The sequence below is a fragment of the Protomyctophum parallelum genome (assembly GCF_964188405.1).
Source record: "Protomyctophum parallelum genome assembly, chromosome: 6".
Classification (NCBI taxonomy): domain Eukaryota; kingdom Metazoa; phylum Chordata; class Actinopteri; order Myctophiformes; family Myctophidae; genus Protomyctophum; species Protomyctophum parallelum.
Genome location: NC_139701.1, coordinates 4,199,917 through 4,210,532, shown reverse-complemented (window position 1 = coordinate 4,210,532; position 10,616 = coordinate 4,199,917). Strand labels below are relative to the sequence as shown.

Sequence of the window (10,616 nt, the reverse complement as noted above, 5' to 3'; positions counted from 1 at the left end):
CACATTATTTTAAGCATTTATTTAAATTAGCTTGGCGTACTGGATGGGCGGAAATGTAGAAATCGGGACAATTCAGATGGCTTCATGCACGTCACGACAGAACAGATATTTAACTTATTATGCAAAATCTTCCTGTGATTGTATAAACTTCTATGAAGTTGTATTGTATTATTTGGAAGGGATCCCTTTATTGTTCACCATTGTTCATTACTATAAAGTCAAAACAAACAGAAATCCTGATCCATTGCTGACTATGGGCACCTCTTGTTCTCCAGGCGGAAGGATACACAGATGGCGATCTGACGCTTTACCACAGCTTTACAGTGACAACCTTCCTCAAAGCTGACAACCCTGTAGATTTCCTGAGCAAAGCCAGCACGGTGAGGTTTACATAGTCTTCCTAGTCTTAACTCGTAGTACCCTGCTTAACCCATTCTGACCTGAGATCAGATTCTAAAAGTGTCTTCGATTTTTCAAAAATAGCAGACCTACAAGCTCGTATCGCGCCACTCGGTGGCGCGATATGAGCTTGTAGATCTGCTATTTTTCAATAGCTAAAGCATAACATGATGCCAACACCAAAATGGGTGCCCGGTCAGAATGGGTTAAACCCTATATACGTATTTGGACGTCAAATAGCTGATCTACAATGCCGTCTCGTTCAGATCACCTGTGATGATGCCGTCCTGGAGGCTCACCCGGCTACCACCGATGAAATAAAGGAATGCTGCCTTGACATTAAGGTCCTGGGTCGTAAAGAGCTTCGGTAAGCCAATCCCCTCGCTCGTCTAGTGACGACGAGTCATGTCTTGCTCTAGGGGTTGGTTATAGATGAAGGATCTTTTGGTGTGGGTGTGTGTGTGTGTGTGTGTGTGTGTGTGTGTGTGCGCGCTCACCTGTATCCATCCACATGTCTGTCTCCTCTCCAGCATGCTGCTGAACTGGAGGACCCAGCTGAGGAGATTCCTAACCAAGAAGCTGAAGGAGGAGGCCAAACAGGCGGACACAGAGATAAAGTAAGGTCCTTGACATTATAAAGTTATTATCAATTAAGCAAGATTGCATCTATCGGTAAGAGTCTAAAAGCCCAGTTAACAAATCGTACGGTTCACCTTCCAGGAAGCATGAAATGTGCACAGTAAGTTTTGGAGATATGTTTTTTTTACATCAAAGTTTTGGATGGATCCCCCGCCCCTACCGGAGGATAAAAATGACAACAATAGTCATACATACAACAGGCGGTGCTGTATAGGGACATAATTACGGTACATCGGCCCAGGCCGTAGCGTAACGGTCTGGGCACCGGACTGGTAATCCAGTCGCAGTGTGCCGCGGGTTCGACTCCCGGACCCGACACGGCCGTTACTGCATGTCATCCCCCCATCTCTCTCCCGTTTCCTGTCAGCCTACTGTCTGTCCCTTCAAAAAATCAATAAAAGGCGTAAGCCGCAAAAAAATATCTTAAAAAACAAAACAAAAATTACGGTACATCAAGTGTCATCTTTGCTTTTTCCTCAGGCTGAATTCCGATGATGATGATGATGATGATGATGATGAAAAAGAAGAGGGCGTTTCTGTGGAGAAGCCAGACAAGAAGACAACGGTTGGAGATGTTGACAAAGACAAAGAGGACAAAGAGGACGAGGAGGAGATGGAGAAGATGTTGGCACAGTTAAAATCTGAAGAGGTGGCTGAACTCAGACGGTAGGACACTGTGTTGCTCATGTAACTCATCCTTTAGCTTTAATTGTTTCTCATCAGCAAAGAATTCACGTTAGTTATAAATTAGAAATGAGCAGAAAAACGTGGGTCCTCATGACATTAGCTTAATGTGCAACATTGTTTTCTCACTCAAAAGTCAACAAACAAACATGCAGGATGTAAGTGTATACAGGCCAGGGTATCTACACATTTCTAAAGTGACATTTTAATCACCTAGAGACCTTTTTATGCCAAATATCACAACCCTTCGCGCTGCGAGGCCTTGTGAGCTTCTGTTTTGGCTATTTTCACAATGTTTATCTGTGGAACAGAGTCAACTAAATCTAATGCCTACAATTCCAACTGCTTGTCATGGTGGGGGGGGGGGGGGGGGGTCGTGGCCTGAAAGGTTTGGCAACCCTTGGTCTAAGGGTTTAGTTGGATCTATTTGGGTGGGAAAACAGCAGGACCAGTTTGTCTTTATACTGTGTATTATGAACTGTCTGTCAGGAAGAAGAAGAAGCTTCTGAAGGAGAAGAGAAAGCAGAGGGAGAGGGTGGAGCTGAAGATGGACCTGCCATCCACCTCCATCGCTGACACCGGTGATAGCAGCATGTTCTCCCTCAAAACTGTCAACAAGGCTAAGGTGAGGGACACACACACACCCTCCTCACTTCCATCATCCGTTTATCTTTATCTCTCCCCCGAATTCTCCATCTATCGTCCCTCTAATCTTTATGTCCACCGCCTCGGCGCCTCCCCTTCTGGTTAATCTTGTGCCAGGCGCTGACTGAGATCTCCAGGGGGGACATGCTGGGAGCAGACAACCTGGGGGACGAACACGGAGACTTCCACCTGTCCTCCGACGATGAGGACGATGAGGACGCAATGTCTTTGGCCTCCGACCTGGACGATGAAGACTTGGAGGAGGTGGAGAACAGAGAGAGAGAGCTGAAGAAGAAAGACACAACTAAGAAGAAGAAGTAAGGGGCTTGTTTCCAGGGCTGTCAAAAAAAATCGATTCGAGTTAGAATCGCGATTCTAATGCCGTCCGATTCAGAATCGATTCTCATTTTCCAAAAATCGATTTCTCTTTTTTTAAATATTTTAAATATTTTTTTAAATTTCTTTTTAATTTTTATTTTTATTTTTCAGCCTGTGAGCTTGTAGATCTGCTAGTATTTGGTGTGCACAACTAAGTGTAAATCTGGTGAGGTTGGGTTGAAATAAGTTATCTGTGTTGAGTGATTCATTTTTATTTTTATAATATTAAAATTGACTTCCTTGAGTCGGGTTGATTTGAAATGATTGAATTTACTCACAGGAAGTAATGTAAATGATTAATCTGCAAGCTATTACTCGCTTAATGTAAGAACTTTTTACATTTCCAGCACAGGAGGGCGCCATTTAACTATCACTACCATAAGTGAAAAGATGATGTGTTCATTGTAACCATTGTAATACAGTGTTGAAATATACAACATGAGAAAAGATTAATACAATTAATTGATCCTTAAAGGAGAATTCCATACTAACCTTACCTTTCTTTGTAGTTGTTACGTCCCCATCAAAGAGGTCCAGGTGTTATTTTGTGCAAAAGCTCCTTATTGGCTATTTCCCCTACCATAAGCCCTAAATGAATTGCATTGAATGGGATGTATGGGGTGTTGTGCTAATTCACTTATTTCCATCGAAATAAGTAGTAAACTGTGCCGCTTGGGTTATTATTTACATTATGAAGAGAGGATATATACAAAAAATTTATAATTTTGAGCGATGGAAATAAGCGAATTAGCACAACACCCCATAGCCCCATTCAATTCAATGCAATTAATTTAGGGCTTATGGTAGGGGAAATAGCCAATAAGGAGCTTTTGCACAAAATAACACCTGGACCTCTTTGATGGGGACGTAACAACTACAAAGAAAGGTAAGAAAGCCTTTTAGTATGGAATTCTCCTTTAATGTGGTTGATATGCATCCCTTTTACTATAAAATCGTAAAAACCCACAGTCTTGTTTGTATGATTATTCCAGGGTGTCCTTCAGTGCCAATGCTGAAGAGGAGGACGATGGAGGAGAAGAGAGTGGCCTTGTGGTGGACTTCGAGGGAAAGGATGAGAAGAAAGAGCGGGAGGCCGACCTCTGGTTCAGCAAGGTTTGTCTGCTTCTCATCTATTTTCAGGATGGTTTTAGACACCAGTCCAATTCAGCTTTTTTATTTTTATGTTTTTTTTTGTTGTGGCTTTCGCCTTTATTTTTTATATATATATATATGTATTCTTATATGGAGGGATAGACAGTAGATCTGACAGGAAGTGGGGAGAGATATTTGGGGGTGGGGTGACATGCAGTTAAAGATCGTTGGGATTAGGAGTCGAACCCGCGGCACACTGCCAGACTGGATTACCAGCCAAGGTGCCTGGACCGCTGAGCCACGGCCCAGGCCCAATTCAGCTTTAATGAAGTCACCAAGCTGAATCTCATCCCACATCGGTAGGGAATTGAACCTGTAACCCCTAGTAGCTCACTTTATCAATTTGGCCACAGATACATGTGTGTTAATTTTATAACGCAGTCATTTGATTATCAGCTTAATTGTTTCTTCTGGTAAATCATACCAATGATGATGTTTTTCTTTCAGGGCATCTTCTCTGAGATCGACCTGGATGGAGATGCAGACAATGAACTCAGGCAGACTGAGAAACTCCAGAACAAATCCAAAATGGGTAAAACATCTACTCCCTTACAAGTTTTATGTTTAAACAAGAAATCATTATTATACACATGAGATGAAAATAAAAGGCCTCAAAAGAGGCCATGTCATCAGGTCATGTTAAGGACCTTTTTTTAAATGTAGTACGTACAGGTTTCAGGCTTTTATGTAGATTTCTATGCAGAAAAATCACAGGTTAAATCATGTACAGTAGGATAATTGTTTTGTACTAGTTAAACTAGGGTGCATTTCTAGTATGGATTTTGATGTGCTTGTTGAATATGGGGCCCATAATTTAGGAAGAAATAAATGTATGTAAGTAAAGGCAAGACTGCTCCTTCTACTCATGCTTGTGTTGACCACAAAAGGCAAGAAGAGGAAGGCTGGGAAGGTAGCAGAGGAGCAGGAACCTGCCGCACCACAGGAGGAAGAGGCAGGAGCTTCAGGGGAAGCCAAGGAAGAGAGCGGTGACTCTGATGACACCGACGATGAGAAGTGAGTCTGCACTGCTGTTATATTTCAACAAGATAATTGCTCTTTTCTCTACAATAATGCATACCTTAATGAACCCATTCTGACCTGAGATCAGATTCTAAAAATGTCTATTACATCCTGACAGTTTCATTATTAACCCATTCTGACCTGAGATCAGATTCTAAAAGTGTCTTCGATTTTTCAAAAATAGCAGACCTACAAGCTCGTATCGCGCCACTCGGTGGCGCGATATGAGCTTGTAGATCTGCTATTTTTCAATAGCTAAAGCATAACATGATACTGACACCAAAATGGGTGCCCGGTCAGAATGGGCTAAATAAATATTTGCTCTGAATTTAGTTTATTGGTCAGCTGTGACTGGCAAACTTTTACTAATGAGGACCGGTTTGGAAATTCAATGAAGAAAACTTTTAATTGCCATGCATTACTAAGACACAATTAGTATTTATTACATCAAGTAAAAGAATAATAATAATCAATTCTGATTCTGCCTATACTAGGGAAATTGCCAAGATGAAGAATGGCCGGGGAGCCGGTGGCCTTCCAGACGAAGACGATGACTTCCAGGTGGTTCCTGTAGAGAGCATCAGTGAGTACAGCAAAACACTGTACTTTAACATCTACCTAGTCTTGACTATTGTCTAGCCAGACTTGTATTCACATTATTTCTTTGTGGTACCTGTGTTTTGTACTGATTGTTGTGAAATCAGTATCTGGTTGTTTGTCCTCTCCATTAGACATAACGGTAATACTTCAGGTAATTCAGTGTGTGTGTGTGTGTGTGTGTGTGTGTGTGTGTGTGTGTGTTCTGTATCTATCCAGGTAAGCGTAGAAGGATCCTGGATGCAGAAGGCATGGCTCTGGGCTGTCAGATCGCTACTTCAAAGAAGAGAGCCAGAGACCTGGTCGATGACTCCTTCCACAGGTAATTGTGTTAATTTGAATGTCCATTTGGTTACACATCCACTCAGTTACGCAGGAAATACATCGACTCTCTGGCCTTGGAACGTCTCGGAATCCCCCAGGAGGAAGTCACTAATGTTGCTCGGGAGAGGGAAGTCTGGAGCTCTCTGGTGGAGCTGTTGCCCCCGCGACCCGACTACGGATAAGCGGTTGAAGATGGATGGATGGATGGATCCACTCAGTTACATTAACACTGATGGTTTTACTTTGTGTCTGACTGTGTTGAGGTTTTCCACACAGAAAATTCCAAAAAACTGTTGCCTGTCCATATTGAATTTATTTTATTTTATAATTTTACTTTTTTGAGGCCCTCCTATGCCCAGCATTGTGGGTCTGTGACTCTGTGTGAACATAAACATTGGCTGATGATTGATTGGCTGAGAAAAGTACATATTGAATATAAATATCACACCCGTGTGAAGTGAGTGGCGCTCTAATCATTGTACATCATCAATAATGGAAGTCCCTTATTGGCCAAGGCTTTCCCACCGACACACATATGCCGATTTGCTCAGACACATATGACGTAAGTTCTCCATACATTGTCAATGGCATTTAATGTTTGTGTTCAGACATGGGAGGGGCAAAAAAAAGGGCAGAAAAGTAAAGACACCAAAAGTGATGGGCCGGAATGACAATTGTGATGATTTGATTGGCTGAGCACGGAATGTGATGTATGATGATGTATGATCATAAGAGCGCAGAAATGAAAAGAATCCGCACACCATTTTCTGCTGCCAGAACTTTCTTTCCTAATTTTACTTTAAGCAAAGTAAAATGTGCGGATTCTTTTCATTTCTTTACTTGTGACTTTGTTTAATCCAGCACCCTGCCTAGTAGGCACTTGGATGTGACTTTGTTTAATCCAGCACCCTGCCTAGTAGGCACTTGGATGTGACTTTGTTTAATCCAGCACCCTGCCTAGTAGGCACTTGGATGTGCTTGTTTTTTCTCCTCTACTACTTGATAAGAGCACCCCTCACGTCACACGAGTGTGATTTCGTTTATTACTTTATCTAACTAGTCCCTGATTAGTTAAGTCACCTTATTTTGTATAGCACATTTAAAAATAACAGAAGTTTACCCAAAGTACTTTCCATAAAATAAAATAAAACATCATAGTAGTAGTTCTAGCTGATTGGACGGCTGATTAGACGGCTAGAAATACAAGCACACCTGGTGAAATGTATGTCCTGATTGGATCAAAAAACAGCATTAGCATTAAAGTGGTCTCGAGGAGCCGAATGTGTGGAACCACTAATCTACATAGAGGTGTGGCTTTCAAACTGAATGGATATTTATTGAAATTGCTGGAAAATTAAAACGTTCTTTCTTACAGATGCACTTTACAAGTGTTTGAATTGAAAATATACAGAATAGGCTACGTTACAGCTGCATGATGTCATGGACTCTGTCACATGCTTGCAGGTACTCCAACTCTGAGGAGCATTGGGACGTCCCCGAGTGGTTCGTTAACGACGAGCAGAAGAACCGCAAGAAGCCTATTCCTGTCACCAAGGAAATGGTGGAGGAGTACAAGCAGAAATGGAAGGAAATTAACGCTCGACCCATCAAGAGAGTGGCCGAGGCCCGAGCCAGGAAGAAGAGGAGGGTGAGAGGCACTGGATAGTGTGATGTAGGGGAGGCATAAAGTATGGAGAAAGGAGTTGGTTAGAAAGAGAGGGCCCAAAGCCAAGGACTGTCTAAAGAGGACAAGAAGCGAAGACCGTAAGGGCGCCGCCATGTTGCTCACATGGTGCTCCATGGAAGGAAAGAAACATGCGCAGTTGAGACCAAGGAAGCTGAACGAGGAAGTGATGGCTGCCCATTGCGCATGTTTCTTTCCTTCCATGGAGCACCATGTGAGCAACATGGCGGCGCCCTTACGGTCTCCGCGTCCCGTCCTCTTTAGACAGTCCTTGCCCAAAGCCAGGAAGTAGAGTAAAGTAAGAGAGAGGGAGATTGAGGTGTGAGTTGAGGGTTTGGGGTATGATGTTAGAGAGACTTAAGACAAATTGGAAGAATTCAACTAAAGGTGACTTATTTTTAGGCTGTCACATCAAAGTGAAAACAAAGAAAATAAAGGTTGAGCGGTCTAGAAGTAAAATGCTCGGCCACCACCACCACCACAGAGGCCTTGGTTAAATTCCCTGAAACTGTGCCTCTTTGGCTTGCCTGGGCGCTCCAACAAAACATCATGTTTGCTGGTGGGACGTCTGCAAGGGCTCATCATAACCTTGTAGCTGCAGACACCTGCTGATTGATTGGAGTACCTGTTTAGCAGGGAGGGGATCTGGGGGAGATTGCATGCACCCCTGCTCGCGTTAACGTCCCAGATAAACTTTGTTGTCTGTTGAAAAGAAGAGTTGTGAATTAATTTGTCAGAGGAGGCGTGTGGTGCAGCAACGGGGACCACAGTACTCACAGGGAAGGGCAATGACTAAATTGGTTGCATATTGATTTGTTGTGTTTTTGCCGTGTCTTCCGTCAGTCAATGAAGAAGATGGAGCAGGCGAAGAAGAAGGCAGAGGCAGTGGTCAACACTGTAGACATCTCTGAGAGAGAGAAGATGGTTCAGCTCAGGAGGTATGGAGCCATATCATTTTTTATAATTTATATTTTTTTGTCCCACGATTTTGTAACTCATTTTTCACCCCTGTGTCAATCATCCTGTGATGTGATCCTGGGCTCTGCACACCCTCCGCCAACCTAGGGAGAGCAACGGACTTAACTCATGCTTCCTTCATGCTTGAGTGTCCAAGTTTATGGAGCCATATCACTATAACTGGAGTCACAGCAAGATAGAAATCGGCTCTTTAACCGTGTGATACATTTTCAGGTTGATTTCAATTACAGACACGGATCTGGGATCAAATTTATTTTGCCTGTTTTATAACATGTCTTATAACTCGTAGCTTGTTTTGCATGTTGCTTGCAAAGTTTGGTTAACTTTTTTTCTGACTCCCATTGTCCAAATGGAATTCAGTTTACTGAACACATTTATTTGCCATACATTTTGTAGGATTTGTAGTGGCATAATGCTAAATCATTTAACACTGTCGACAGCTATTTTGGGACTGCTTGTACATGGGTACAGTACCTGCCAACCACCGCAGAGTCTAGGCGTTTGAATCCCTTGTGTCTTCCTCTGTCTCTTCTTGCAGCATCTACAAAAAAGCAGGTGTGGGTAAGGAGAAGAGGGAGGTGACCTACGTGGTGTCCAAGAGGGGTGCTGGGAAGAAGGTGCGCCGCCCCCCCGGGGTGAAGGGTATCTTCAAGGTGGTGGACAACCGCATGAAGAAAGAAGTCCGTGCCAGTGCAAGGAAAGAACAGAAGAAGAAGAAGGGAGGTAAAGGAAAAGGTGGGAAGAAGGGGGGGAAAGGCCGGCCGGCCGGGAAAGGGACCATGAAGGGCGGAAAAGGGCATAAAAGGACATAAATGAATAAAGGCTCATACATAGTCTGGATTTACGGTGGTGGGGTGACCACCGAACTACAACATGACGTCACGAGCCGCTGTGAAGAGCAAACCACCGCCACCGCTCCAGCCCTTCTCTCTGTTTTTACTCACCACCGCTCAACGTTATTTCAGCTCCGGTGGTCAGCTCACCACCGGAGCGGTGGTCACCTCACCACCGAAAATCCAGACTATGAATAGGCCTTAAGTGTAAGAACTTCTAGCGATACATCCCTGCCCTTCCGTCAAAGCGGTGAATGTCACCTGCCATCGTTGGAACAGGCCAGGGGTGTGAATATGAGGGAGGTTCATTGATTTCCCCCCTTGTATCATTCATGGATGATGGTCCCTGAACTGTCCTACAACCATGCATACTTCAGGAGTATCTTCTTGGAAAGTTGAATCTTCTCTTAGTCGGTTTGTCTCTTGTACAATTTGCCCTTTTCGCTATTCTCAAATAAAGCTTTTCCAGTCGGCACGTTGTTGGTGTGTAGTGGCTCTGCTCAGCTTCACTGTGTGCAAGACCCTGGGTATTCATAGTCTTGTGCAGATGCAAGATGCAATATGCATTTAACTAATGCAATATGCATTTAACCCCAGCAGTAATACAGTATATACTGTAACTACTTCTGTCATCCATTTCTTTTTTCTAGAAATGCTAATTCACCTTGAACATATATCAGCTGCATGTTTGTTAATAAATGCATTTTGTTGTTAATAAATGCATTTTGTTGTGACTTTCTTTCTTCATTTTATAAGTGTGACAGTCATTTCTAGGTCATACACGTTTCTCAACCAGTGGTCCAGTCTGTGGCATACTAAAGTGTGGTCCATGGGAATATGTTTAAAATAATGTTCTCTTTGTTAAATGTTTAATTAAAATCACACCCGTGTGAACCGAGTGGTGCAACCCCCTCCTCTCTCTCTCATTGGCAGGCAACAGTGCAGCTCTCTCTCTCTCTCTCTCTCTCTCTCTCTCTCTCTCTCTCTCTCTCTCTCTCTCTCTCTCTCCCTCCCTCCCTCCCTCCCTCCCTCCCTCCCTCCCTCCCTCCCTCCCTCCCTCCCTCCCTCTCTCTCTCTCTCTCTCTCTCTCTCTCTCTCTCTCCGTTTCTGGCACAACAGCGCCCCGCCCCCTACTGGTACTCATTCTCGTGCTCATTAACGTCACAGACACACACGGACAATTCATTGAACAGAGTTTTGCACAATTTTAACATCCCAGATCGATTGAAATATGAATCTACTGTGCTGTGCTACACCATGATATATTATGGTATAATATTGTT

The 10,616-nt window shown here is 43.4% G+C and overlaps 1 protein-coding gene across 1 annotated transcript; it reads left to right on the top strand.

The window, feature by feature from the left end:
- Positions 1-43: 43 nt before the first annotated feature.
- On the top strand, positions 44-9,437 carry LOC310860871 (pre-rRNA 2'-O-ribose RNA methyltransferase FTSJ3-like; the record flags this gene model as incomplete). The annotated part of the gene is made up of 15 exons (XM_083768060.1): positions 44-55; positions 276-380; positions 666-766; positions 930-1,016; positions 1,519-1,704; positions 2,212-2,347; positions 2,485-2,684; positions 3,738-3,858; positions 4,345-4,429; positions 4,785-4,911; positions 5,412-5,500; positions 5,734-5,836; positions 7,303-7,486; positions 8,366-8,460; positions 9,039-9,437. 15 exons carry the CDS (start codon positions 44-46, stop codon positions 9,310-9,312), a joined length of 1,905 nt encoding a protein of 634 aa, XP_083624186.1. The 3' UTR covers positions 9,313-9,437.
- Between the last annotated feature and the right edge of the window lie 1,179 nt (positions 9,438-10,616).